The sequence below is a fragment of the Thermobia domestica genome, chromosome 4, assembly GCF_964235325.1.
Source record: "Thermobia domestica chromosome 4, izTheDome1.hap1.1, whole genome shotgun sequence".
Taxonomy (NCBI): domain Eukaryota; kingdom Metazoa; phylum Arthropoda; class Insecta; order Zygentoma; family Lepismatidae; genus Thermobia; species Thermobia domestica.
In genome coordinates, this window is record NC_137457.1 from 279,609,211 (window position 1) to 279,623,290 (window position 14,080).

At 35.8% G+C, this 14,080-nt stretch overlaps 1 protein-coding gene across 1 annotated transcript; it reads right to left on the reverse strand.

Moving 5' to 3' along the window:
• On the reverse strand, positions 1-1,551 carry LOC145683136 (uncharacterized). Its single transcript, XM_081754501.1, has one exon. The coding sequence runs from the start codon at positions 1,549-1,551 to the stop codon at positions 1-3; it is 1,551 nt and encodes a 516-aa protein (XP_081610627.1).
• Positions 1,552-14,080: the final 12,529 nt, after the last annotated feature.

Sequence of the window (14,080 nt, forward strand, 5' to 3'; positions counted from 1 at the left end):
TTACTCAGCTTCTCTATTCACTTCAAAGGGAAGCACACACAACTTTACAATCGGACGTTTAAGTTCGCCGGAGGCTGTTTTTACTGTTACTGCTCGCACTAGTCCATCGGTCCCAGCATGGACTTCCGTGATTCTTCCCATTTTCCACTGCTGAGGGGGAAGGGAGGATTCCTTTAACAATACCATGTCACCCTTCTGGACGTTTTTCCGCGGAGCCAACCACTTAGGTCTTTGTTGAAGGCGTGACAAGTATTCTTGCACCCACCGTTTCCAGAAATGGCGAGTCAGCTGTTGAACTAATTGCCATCTTCGAGGGTTGGATATTTTGCCTTCAAAAGGATTCCTGTCAGGAATGGCAACCAAACAATCTCCAATGAGAAAATGAGCTGGTGTTAACACGGAAAGATCATTGGGATCGCTAGATACTGGTGTAAGGGGGCGAGAGTTTAGTACTGCTTCGATTTGAGATAGAACAGTATACATCTCTTCGTAACTCAACGTAACATTGCCCACAACTCGTTTCAAATGATGTTTGATCCTCTTCACACCTGCTTCCCACAAGCCACCGAAGTGCGGGGTAAGGGGAGGACTGAAATGCCAAGATATCCCCTGTTCACTTAAATACGCTGAAGTTGTTTCGTTTCCCTCTCTGTGCGCACTGGAACCTAAAAGCTGTTTTAACTCTTTGCTAGCACCGACGAAATTTGTCCCGCAATCACTATAGACATCAATGGGGATCCCTCGACGGGAGACAAAGCGCCTAAAAGCAGCTAGGAAACAATTAGAAGTTGCATCCGACACAAGCTCCAAGTGAATGGCCTTTGTAGAGAGGCATACAAATATAACTATATACGCCTTATACGGCACTCTCCTTCTTCCAAAAGCGTTCTTAAGAAGAATGGGGCCCGCGTAATCGACACCTACTTGAAGAAAACATCGACTAAAATTCACTCTGGCTGCTGGTAGGGAGCCCATCATTTGTTTTTCTCCTTTGGAAGCAAAACGATGACACCTTACACATCTTCGCGTAATCGCTCTCACTAGATTCCTAGCTCCAAGTATCCAATACTTTTGCCTCAGGCTAGCTGTTACCAATTGAGGGCCGCCATGCAATGTAGCCTCATGTTCGTGTTGAATCAACAGCTCACTTAACTTATGATTCTTTGGCATTAAAATGAGATGTTTGTGATCTGTGACGATCTCTGCGTGTTGTAATCGACCTCCCACTCTCATTATCTCGTCATTGTCAATAAATGGACTTAAGCACAAAATAGGGCTCTTGGGGGGTAAGGCTTTACTGCTCTTTAAATGTTCTAGTTCTCTAGCAAAAGCTTCACTTTGCGTTTGTTTCACTAAGCATAACAATGAAGCTTTTAGCTCATTGGCCGTTAATGGCCCACTTTGTCTTGGGGAATTAGCCTTGAGATTGTTGATGAATCTTAGACACCATGCTAAAACACGCCTTGACCTCGTGAATGACGAATAACGGTCTGTGATGTCATCCGTTATAGTAGTACACATAGCTGTCACGCACCTTTGCCTTCCTTCCATCGTAGCGTGGGGGTCGAAGTCCGGACCAAGATCGTCGGATAGCACTGGCTGTGATAGCCACGAAGGACCATTCCACCATAAGTCATGACACAACAATTCACTCGGATTGATTCCTTTCGAAGCACTGTCCGCGGGGTTTTCTGCACTATTTACGTGACGCCAGCTAGCCGAGGGAATTAAGCTCTGTATCTCGGAGACTCGATTTGCCACAAAAGTTTTCCACTTGTTAGGCTCAGCTGCTAACCACGAAAGCACTATGGTGGAGTCACTGAAGGCAATTATATCTTCTATCTTGAGTAGGATAGCCTTTAACACAGCGCTAAGTAAGTAGTAGGTGAGACTGAATTATTCTACAGGTACCGTTATGTTTTATAAATAATATAGAAAGTAATGGGTTGTGTTGGCAGCCGGTTGTGTTAGGTCATTAGGGTTTGATGACATGCTTACGTGTGTTTGGAAAGTTGTTATGTTTCTTTTTTTAGTTGTGCTGACATGGAAAGGTCATGTGTTCTTTTTTCGAGTCTGTATGCGTGTGTGTAGAGACTTTATACTGGCTATTTTTAAAAATAATAATGAAAATTTGAATTGGTTTGATTTGAATTAAATCTGTTGATACGTCATTTTGTATCACGTACTTTCGTAGTAGTGATTAAATTAATATTGCGCAGTAGTGATTAAATTAATATTGAATATATTACACGAGCAATATGTGAGAGAATAAAAGATATTATACAAATGGATTTGACTAATAGAAACTTACATTATACCTGTTAGGCTAAAGGAGATGGTGATTATTTTATTTGTTAAAAAATAAGATGTTCGAACAATATGTGGAGAGAATAAAAGATTTGTCGAACAATATGTGAGAGAATAAAAAGATATTCTCCTAATAAATTAGTCGGAGCAAATTGTATTTGCGAACATATTAAAAATGGGAACCTACAAATAATTTCGAAAATAAGAAGGTGAGAACACTTATAATGTGTAAAAGTTTAAGTGATACGTACTGGGATCGAACGCGGGACCCTTAGCATCGGAGGTGAACACTGTATTGTACGGGGATTGAACCTGGGACCCTTAACACCATTGGTGAACGCTGCATTGCACTGAGAATAAATCCGGGACCCTTAGCACCATTGGTGAACGCTGCATTGTACTGAAAATGAATCCGGGACCCTTAACACCAGAGATGAACGCTGTATTGTACTGAAAATGAGCCTGGGACCCTTAGCACCAGAGGTGAACGTTGTATTGTACGGGGATTGAACCCGGAACTCCCAAGCACCAGAGGTGAACGTTGTATTGTACTGAGAATTATTGCAATTCTCACATGTAAATTGGCGAGAAAAAAAACATGGGAAATACGAAGTGTGTGTGTGTATGATTTGAATGGTTTATTTATTTATTTTGTTAATATTCATCGTTTTATTGATTTGTTTATTCCTTATAGTTAACTCCGTGTTTACAACCAAGTTTGAAATACGGAGTGACTGAATTGTTCTTCCGTCTTTGAGAGAAGGCGAGCTTAGAATGAACACAATTTTATTTTTGTAAATGCCATTACTTCCGGGTCAGTGTCTTATACGCGTTTCCCTTTTGCTTACGTTAGAACATTGAGTGGTGACACAGATATAGAATGTCAATGTACTTTCTACTTTTATTTCCGCCTGTACTGAAATAACCTTAGACGATTTCTCCTTGCCGTTAGAACTCTGACTGGTGACGTACTGAAATATTTTTGCATTAACTATGATTGTCACTGCGATACTTATCGGCAGTGATGAAGAAGACAGATAGAAATTTTATGTTTCCTCCCCCTTTAGAAGATGTTTTGGGACAAACACGTGAATGTATTTTTGTGGCAATATCTGATTTTGGCAGAATATCTAATATCTGATGAAAGTTTTACATGTAAGCATTTTCCTTAATTAGATGAGAACCGTACATAGCTACAAGGCCCAAATGTCGATACCCTGTCTGAATGAGATTTCTCCAGCGGTTGACGAACTTGTAAATAAGAAATTTTTAGATTTCTTGCCGTAACACTGAATAAACGATGTTAGCGGACATGATGACTTTATTTATTTATAATTAATGAAATCGGGTTGAAAACCTGATGAAAACATGATGCTTGGGGGAGGGACACAATGAAATCCTTATATATATATATATATATATATATATATATATATATATATATATATATATATATAGTATTGAAATAAAGTTTGTTATTATTGTTTTACACAGTTCCATAGTGTGTGTGTTGAAAAACTTTATTTGTGTGATTATTGAACTTTTTTCGTCAGTGATTTTAACAGAACGAACTCTGATTTTTAAGGTGAGAACTTTTTAAATGCTAAACTGATATGTATTATTCACTTAATTATAATGAAAGTTTTTTTGAATAATTATTGAAAAACTACACGATTTGCTTTTGAGAAACATTATCGGGGGAATAAACCTACGACCATTTTGTAATCATGCAAGAGGGACATTATTATTATTATTATTATTATTATTATTATTTCATTCTTTCGCTTCTTATTTTTATATTCTCCTTTCTTATAGAAAGTCGTAATAGCAGCTACGCTGCGAACTATTAAAATATTTTATTCGTTTGTGTTATTTTATTTTATTGGTTCATTTGCTTAGCAAATTCAACTTATTTATTGGATTGTATGCTAAAACATACTCCTAAGAACAGCTACCCTGTGAACCTACAAATAATTTCGAAAATATTTTAAAAATTGCGAACATATTAAAAATGTGAACCTACAAATAATTTCGAAAATATTTTTAAAATTTGCGAACATATTAAAAATGAATATACGGTCCCTTAAGAACCGCGATTATGATTTACCAAAGGGCTAAAGACGGACCATTTACTTGTAGAGTTCTATTTGCTTAATTATAGGATGCTTAATTACAATATGTTTGATTCATTTGTTACGATTTTTTAACTGTTATACCGATCACTTTAAAATCAGTTATACCTAATATATATATATGTACGTTGTACAGATTGGACTTGAACTGTTTAAGTAAGATCATTTGCCAATAGATGGCATACTACTACGCTTTGGCAACACAGCTGATAATCTTTTAGGAAGGCAAATGTTTGAACTAAGACTAGTATTTGCAGAAAGAAATGTTTTAGTCTTGGGGAGGAGAGGGAGCGCTTTTTCCCAACATTATCGCGTTTTAATAGTAAATATTACTGAATGTTAGTTATTTGCGTGGGTGCTAGCCACATAACGCATACAATAGCTTTAATGTTAAGAAAGAGAAAGGATGAAAATTTTACGGACCCTCTAAATACATTGGTTATTGAACACTTTTTTTTATTTGAAAAAACTTGTTGTGTATCCTCGAAGTAAAATGAAATGATGTCCCTCTAACTAAGGGGGTTTTGCATGTCAGATAGATTGCCTAGATTTTAACAGTATTATAGCAAAAGAGAATTACGTACGACTATTGTAGCACGTAGCTATAACTGGCGGGGGCCATTTCCCTTAGTTATAGGTGACCCTAGATTTAAACAGTATTGTATTACAAGGAAGCAAAATGAAATTATGTAGTCCTATTTGTAGTATGTTCCTCTAAGTGGCATTTGCCTCACAGATAGACATCCATAGATTTAAACAGTATTGTATTACAAAGAAGCAAAATGAAATTATGTAGTCCTATTCGTACTATATCCCTCCAACTAAGTAGCTTTTCCCTCTGAGATAGATTGCCTAAATTTAGCAGTATTATAGCAAAAGGAAAATTATGTACTCCTATTCGTACTATATTCCTCCTACTAAGTGGCTTTTGCCTCTCAGGTAGATTGCCTAGATTTAGCAGTATTATAGCAAAAGAAAAATTACGTACGACTATTGTAGCACGTAGCTATAACTGGCGGGGGTCCCTTAGTTATAGTCGACCCTAGATTTTAACAGTATTATATTATAGCAAAAGGAAATTATGTACGGCTATTTTTACCATGTTTTACCAACTGATACCGTGTTTCCCATTAGTTAGTTCCTACAATTGCGGGTTTTTCTGAATAGGTAATAACATGATGATGATAATTATGTTCAACTGAAGGGGCCTATGTGTTGGTGGGTCCCCTTAGGGATTTGTAATATAATGAACGTTTGGTGGTTTACTGATAGAAGAAGAATCAACTATGCCCTCACAAATTATGTTTTATTAACAGAACACAACTGCGAGAAGGGTTCTTGGTACTTATTTAATGCTGTTAGTAGTATTTAATGGATAAAAAAGAAATATATATCATACTTTACCTTTAAAATATAAGTATATATATTCAGGACTAATAATAAATACGTCAACACGATGCACGGAGGTAAACTAAACTAAAGTTAATTTAAAATTTCTCCGACAGATGTCACTGTTAGTGGTGGTGGGGAGAACACTTGATAGAACATGATATAACATGTATTTGATGTGTACGCTTATCATTTTTTCTTACGTCGGCGTGCGTTAAAGATCACAGAGAAAGCTTTCCTGATTATTAAACCTATTTTAATAGTATTAAATAAAGTATACAGGATTATCACTATATTTATTGAAGCCTGTTTTATTACAGACATTGAAGCTGTGCTAAGCGTTGTGGTGCTAGCAATTATATATATTAAAAGTACCGACTATCCCAGTTGAGATTTCTTCTTTTTCTTTTTTGTGGATTGTGAACGGAGAACTAAGCCTTGAAAGGTATGTATTTCTTATGGTTATTATGATTTTTTTTTAAAAAAGAAAAATTATATAGTTTTTTTAATTGTACTTGACTTGTATTTAACCAATATTAATGAACAAAGAGAAACTCTCTCTCTCTCTCTCTCTCTCTCTCTCTCTCTGTGTGTGTGTGTGTGTGTGTGTGTTTGTGGATATTTTTTTTAATAGAATAGTTTATAATTCAATATATTTACTGATTTTTCATAAAGTAACTTGATTGATTTCTATTTACATATCAATAATTATCTAAAGATGATTAATTTTTCTTTTATATGATATTATCATGTGAGCGTTGCTTAAAAAGAAGTATTTATTGATCTTTTTTTTATTAAAGTGGAGTTGATTACTCAAAATAGTTTTTCTTTGTTTTATTTTTTTTAGATGGATTTCTTCTGCCCGACTGAAGAAATAAACCTTATTGATGAAATCTACCTGCAAGAGGTCTTGCGCGGTCTCAACGAGTACCCTAGGGTTTTTAGCACGTGGAAAGCCATTATGGAATTAAGCAGACTTGGCCATAGGGGAACGGTGAGATGCGAAGCCATATTGCGGACCCTTCGTGTCTTTGAAGGTAATGATATACTACTTCTCCAGCACTGTGTAAGCAGTGCTGACGTACTGGATTTGTTTGTGTACGGTTTTTTCCGTAGTAAAGAATCATATGAATTGGCTCTAGATAAAGTTATGTATTTATTAGCTTGTGGGGAAGGTCAGGTAGATAGGATAAATGATACAGAGTTATCTGAGTTTTTTGATTTTGGCTCGCGATTTGTTTTGGAACCATGCTTAATCCCATCTGAAAATAATAATAATAATGCCATAGTCATGACCCCTCAAGAAACTCATAACTTGAGTCCTAATAATTTATATTTGTTATCAAATGAAGATTTAGCTTTCCTAAATGATAAAGCAGATGGGATTGGCAATTTAAATTCCGTTGAATTACCAATTGAAGAAGAAATGAGGAGATTGGTTGAAATTGAGGACAATGCTGTGGTTATACCCACGCAACAGGTCCAGGGAGAAAATCCTGTATACAACCCAGCTCAATATTGTGTACAGGATAATCATGACTATGGGAACCAATTGATTTTTTCTCCTCAGCCTGGACCGTCATCTGCTAGTGTCCCACCAATGGTTGGACATGGCAACATAAATAAGAATAGTACAAGTAGTACTACTGGTAGTCATAATAGTGGTAGTACAAGTGGTAGTAGTAGTGATAATAATAATAGCGGGGATAATCAAAGAAATAGTAATTTCGAAGTTGTAAGACAAAGCAGACAAAGGTTTCGTAAGTTTCATCTTACGGGCCATGAAATTGTCGTCAGACCTGTGGGTGATGAAAGGAATATTAATAACCCAGAGGCCTATATCGAGAGTTTAATCGATTTTGCGTTGGAACATGTGATTTCCAATGCACGCCCCATGGACTACATTGGTTTATACGTTGAAAGTAATAATAGTACTAATAACAAACCAGTGTATGTCCCGTTTAGAAGAAAGGACAATTTCACTGCTAGAACAGTCCTCACTTCAATCGAACGAGTACTAAATTCGAATGAAGTGTTCCTTTTAGGGGAAGAAGTATTGTTTCGATTCCATATAGCAGAGAATTTGCACGGACAAGGAAGACCTAATGCAATGAGTGCTGTGCAAAAATACTGCAAATACCAAGATTACTTGGAAAAGCGCTTAATTCGCATTGAAAATAAAAATATGTACTGCCTCCCCATGGCCATAATATATGGAATAACAAAACATACCGCAAGTAGTAAAGTTTTATATCATTTAAAAACAAGAGATTATAATAAGTGGCTTTTTAAAGCAGAAGTTCTCTGCGAGATGGCAGGAGTTAACGTTAAAAGTAAGCAAGGTTGTGACATCTCTGATTTGGACCTCTTTCAAGCATATTTGAAAGGGGAATATCAAATCGTTGTTTATGAGGAGGTTGAAAAGAATAATCGGGAATATATAGTACGGTACCCGGGAGAACATGCAGAAAATAAGATTTTTATCCTATATCAAAGAGGTAACACTATTGGTCATTTCGAACCCATTCGTAATATTAGAAGTTTTCTCAAGGCACGGAAGTATTGTTATTATTGTTTGGAAGCTTATGATGAAAGATATTGGGTACATAAGTGTAAAACTCGTTATACTTTTTGCGAACATACTCACGAACGGGACTATACTGCAAACAGAATTAAATGTAATGCATGCAATAGAGAGTTTGCTGCGGGTATTTGTTTTGACAGCCATCTGACACGTAATAAAGCGGCTAAATCCGTATGTGATAATGTAAAGCTCTGCATCGATTGTGGTATCATCTTTGATAAGAGGGGGCGAAAATCTGAACACATGTGTGGTGAACATTTTTGTTCAACATGCCGCGCGTATGTTGATACAAATCATACATGTTTTGTTCAGAGACAGCAACCTGTTCATACGAAAAGGTTTATGTACATTACCTATGATGTAGAGACGATGTTGAAGGCGCCGAATGAGCGCGGTGAAAGGGAACATGAAGTTGTACTGGTGTGTTGTCATCATGTATGTCACGTCTGTATAAGGAAAGGTATCGATGAGTCTTGTAAAACGTGCGGTGACAATATTGGAAATCGTTCGTTTTCTTTTAAGACAATGACGGATTTTATTAACCACGTGTTAGTAGAACGTCCTGTCTTTCAAAAGATCCTGGTGATCGCTCATAATGCATCCAGATACGATGGTCTCTTCTGTCTTAGAACTCTAATAGAAGACCAGCATATTGTACCTAGTGTTCTTATTCAGGGTCAAAAGATTTTTAATATTAACATAGGTAACCGTATCCTTTTTCGCGACTTTTTCCTCTATATTGGTGCTAAATTATCAAAATTACCGAAAACGTTAGGCCTTAGTCAAAATTTAAAGAAGGGAGATTTCCCATATTTGTTTAATACTGAAGAAAATCAAAATTATGTCGGTCCCTACCCCCCGCTTGAGTACTATGACCCTGAGGGACGAAGCACAGAAGAAAGAAAACAACTGGAGGCCTGGCACCAAGAACGTGCGGAAAGTGGCGAGGAGTTTAACCTATAGAAGGATATGTTGGCTTATTGTAAAAATGATGTTAGAATTCTAACAGAAGCGGTCATCAAGTTTAGCGATATTATTGAAGAGAAAACGGAGGGTTTGCAATGTTTCATAACATCATCAACCATTGCAAGTCTTGCAATGCGTACATATCGTACCTTGCACTTACCGGAAAATACTATTCCTATCATTCCCGCGTTGGGATTTCATCATAAGACCAAGTATAGTACAAAAGCTATGCAATGGCTTATGTATATGGAAGACCAATTAGGGATAGAAATCCAGCATGCTAGGAGAGGTGGGGAAAAGTATATTGGTAGGTACAAGGTCGATGGATGGCACGAAGGACTCAACGCTGCCTTCGAGTATTACGGATGTTATTTCCATGCCTGCCGCCTTTGTTTTCCCTTTAATCGTGACGCGGTTTTGCACGATGCACAAGATTCGTACAATACGATGGAGAAACGATATGAGCAAACCATGCGCCGCCGTAAGTACCTGAAAAGTATAGGTGTAAACCTATATGAAATATGGGAATGTTCTTGGGATAATAAGGTAAAGACGGACAAGGAAGTGCAAAAGTTTGTTCAAGAACGTTGTACTAATCTGCCTGATTTTCTTATTCCTAAGAACTGTTACAACGGTGGTCGCACGGAGGTCTTTTGTTCTTACGTCAATTGTACGAGTGATGAGCGTATTTATTATGCCGATGTAACTAGCCTTTACCCATGGGTAATGGCGCGTAAACCTATGCCGGTTAAATCACCTAAGATTCACACGGGACCGGACTTTCCAGATGTGGAAAGTATTCACGGTGTAGTCAAATGCACAATTGTCCCTGCAAAGGACCTCTATTTTCCGATCTTACCATACGTTGCGGGAGGTCGATTACTTTTCGGCCTTTGCCGCACATGTATGGAAGAAGAAAACACTAATGAATGTACTCATAGTGATGCTGAGTGTGCTCTCACAGGCACATTTTGTACTCCAGAGTTACACCTTGCTCTTAAAAAAGGTTACAAAATAATCGATATACATGAGATATGGGAATTTGAACTCTTAGATCCTGAAGAGGGGAATTCAGGTGGACTGTTCGGGAGCTATGTGAATTCCTTCCTTCAGATGAAGCAGGAAGCCTCTGGTTTTCCTGCTTACTGTACCACTGAAGAAGACAAACATAAATATATCGAAGAATATTATGCCCATGAAGGCATACGATTAAATTATGATAATATTAGGACGAACCCTGGATTGAGGCAATGTGCGAAACTATACCTCAATTCATTGTATGGAAAGTGGGGGCAACGCACAGATACGTCACAGAGTATAATTGTTAGTGATGAGGTCACATTTCTTAGGTATTTAACTACGGCAAGGTATGAAATTCAAAGTGTGATACCAATTGATGATGACCATCTCATTGTCACATACAGAGACATTGAAAACGAAAACGTTCCGTTAGCGTTTTCTAATGTGATACTAGCCGCATTTATTACTTCGTGGGCTAGACTTAGACTTTACGAACTACTGACGACTGTAGGACCTGACAGAGCAATTTACTGTGACACTGACAGTATCATGTATCTACAGAAAAAAGATGAGGAACCCTTGTTACCGCTCGGAAACTATTTGGGTGATCTTACAAATGAAATTCCTGAAGGTTGGGAGTTTACAACCTTTATTGGTCTTGGCTGTAAAAATTACGCCATGCGGCTAACAAATGCCCAAGGGGATGTTCGCGATATATTCAAAATTAGGGGGATAACACTAAACGATAGAACCTCTCAAAAAATTAACTTTGAGAGTTTCTATAAATTAGTGTCTGGACAATTAGAGTCCACAGTAATAGAAAACCCAAACAGTATCGTTCGTAGACCGGGGTTCCGTATCTTTAGCTGTAGAGAAACAAAGACACACCGTGAGGTCAACAAAAAACGAAAACGTATTGACGAACCTGACGTAACTGACGATGAACCAGTACAAAAACGTGCAAGTGTACCTTACGGTTATAGACCCACGAATGAATGAATGTGAGTTGTATGAATGTCTCTTTTTTTTAAACCAGCTCGTATGCACAGCATAACCGTTCTTAAAATATTTATTTTTAATTTATTCCTAATTTATTTTAATTTATTCATAATTTATTTTAATTTATTCATAATTTATTTTTTTTCATTTCAAGCTTTAATTTCATATACCAGTGATTTTTTTATTATTTATTTCGTTTGCTGTGCAAACATTATATAAACTAGTCATTTTAAGCTTTAATCTTATATCCCAGTGATTTTTTTTATTGGATTGTATGCCAGAGCAGCTACGCTGTGATCATTTTATTTGTTCGTTTGCTGTTGGTACGCTTCTTGTAGAAGCTCATTTTATTTAAATTTTCGTTTCGAAATTCAAGCTTTAATTTTATCTTTTATTTCCTCACATGTTCGAAAATATGTGAATGTATGAGTGTGAGTGTGTATATAAAGCAGAGTCTCTATTGTATGCATTCATTTGATTACAAGATGTTAAAGTTTCAACATCCCTCTACTATTTTAATTGCTGGTCCTTCAAGGGCTGGTAAAACTTGTTTTGTAAATCGTTTACTTAATGTGATCAAATGTTTAGTATAAAATTTAATGATATTGTTTGGTGTTATGGTGCAGTAATACCAAAATTAGATGCAAATGCAAAAATACGTTTTGTAGAGGGAATACCTGACATGAATAATTTTGAAATTAAAGAAAATTCATTATTAATACTTGATGATTTAATGTCGGAAACTAATGGCGATGTTGCTAATTTATTTACAAAGTATGCACATCATAAAAAGTTAACTGTAATATTTATTATTCAAAATTTATTTCCAAAAGGAAAACATGCACGTGATATTATTTTAAATGCACATTATATTATAGTATTTAAAAATCCACGTGATAAATTACAAATACAATATTTAGCAAGGCAAATTATGCCTCGGTATAGTAAAGAAGTCGTGAGTGAGTTCGAAGAAGTAACACGGGAGCCTCACACTTATTTATTATTTGACTTGACACAAAAAACAAACTATGCATTGCGAATACGTACAAATATTTTTCCGAATGAAATCATGCATGTGTACGCTAACGTAAAAGACATGCATACAGAAATTTTTGTTTAGTTTGCATCAAGATGTTGAAGGTGAAACAACACTACAGCACGCTCCGTGCTCTGTGCAAATGCAAAAATGCAAAACGAAAACAAATTTTACAAAATGCTTCAGGGGATTTAATAAGAACAATATCTCAAGTAGCTAAAAACACAATAAAAGGAAACATTCCTTTAAATTCTCGTCAGAAGCAACGTTTACGTAGACATAAAAAGATCTTACGTGCTCTATCTCAGCAGCGTACTGCATTGAATAAAAAGAAGAAGTTGTTACTACAAAAAGGTGGTGCGCTTTTACCGTTAATCTTGGGACCACTTCTTGCAGCAGTAGGAAGTAGTATTTTCAGTCGTTAGATATGTCAGAATTACGTAAAATGATTTTAGTTCCTGAAAATGCTGTACATGAAATTCAATCAAATCTTAAATCCATAGATTCACATCAGTCACGTTTAGATGAAGAAATGAATAATATCTTAAAACGCCGTGATCTTAGTGTACAACAAAAGTGGAAATTATCTCAACAAGCTTTGCATCGTTATTTACAGTATACATCTTCTTCTTCACATAAGCCTATTACTTTACCTATCATTCAAGAAGAAGAAGAAGAAAAATTATCATCAAGTTCCAAACAAGATAGCAATACTTCTATTTTACCATTTGTATCAGACATTTTACAATCAGTACCGAAAACACTTCGTAGGAACACAGATCTACTATTAAAACAGTTGACAAGTTCTGATAAAATTCAGTGGGATAAGTCTGGCATTGTACGTATTCAAGGAAAAACAATACCAGGATCAAATATTATAGATTTAGTAAATGATGTTGTTCGTACAAGAAAATATTCAAGAAATCCTTTAGGTATTCATGAATTTAAAATTTTATTAGAAGATCTTAATGTTCCTAAAGAATTTATTGGTACACCTATTAGCACACCAGCATCAAAAGTGAATAGTAGTAGTAGTAGACAACGTATTCGTAAAGTAAGAAAATCTACTAGTCCTGCAGTAGTTGCTAATTTATTTAAACAGTGGAAAGAATATAGTATGTAAAATGACAAAATTATCAAAAATATATTATGATTATTCAAATCCTGATTCTTTATCAAGTATACAAACATTACAACGCAAAACAAAGTTATCTAAAAAGAAACTTAAAAATTGGTTAGCTTCTCAAGATGCTTATACATTACATGCACCAGCTCGTAAAGTTTTTGAACGTAAAAAGTATTATGTTAGTGCACCAAATGAAACATTACAAATGGATTTAGCAGATATGCAAAATATTGCAAAGTATAATAATAATTATAAATATATATTATGTTGTATTGATATTTTTTCACGTTATGCATATTGTGTTCCGTTAAAAACAAAGAAAGGTCCTGAAATGGTAAAAGCAATAACAAAAATTTTTAAAAATTTCAAGTTACCCGTGTTTAACGTACAAACAGATTTAGGCGGTGAATTTTATAATCATCATGTAAAACAATTGTTTAAAGAATATGAAATTAATCATTATAGTGTTCATTCCGAAATTAAATGCGCATTAGCAGAACGTTTTATACGTACATTAAAAG

Excerpts from the sequence above, each read along its gene's own strand:
- LOC145683136 (XM_081754501.1), bottom strand. The coding sequence starts at position 1,551 with ATGGAAGGAAGGCAAAGGTGCGTGACAGCTATGTGTACTACTATAACG.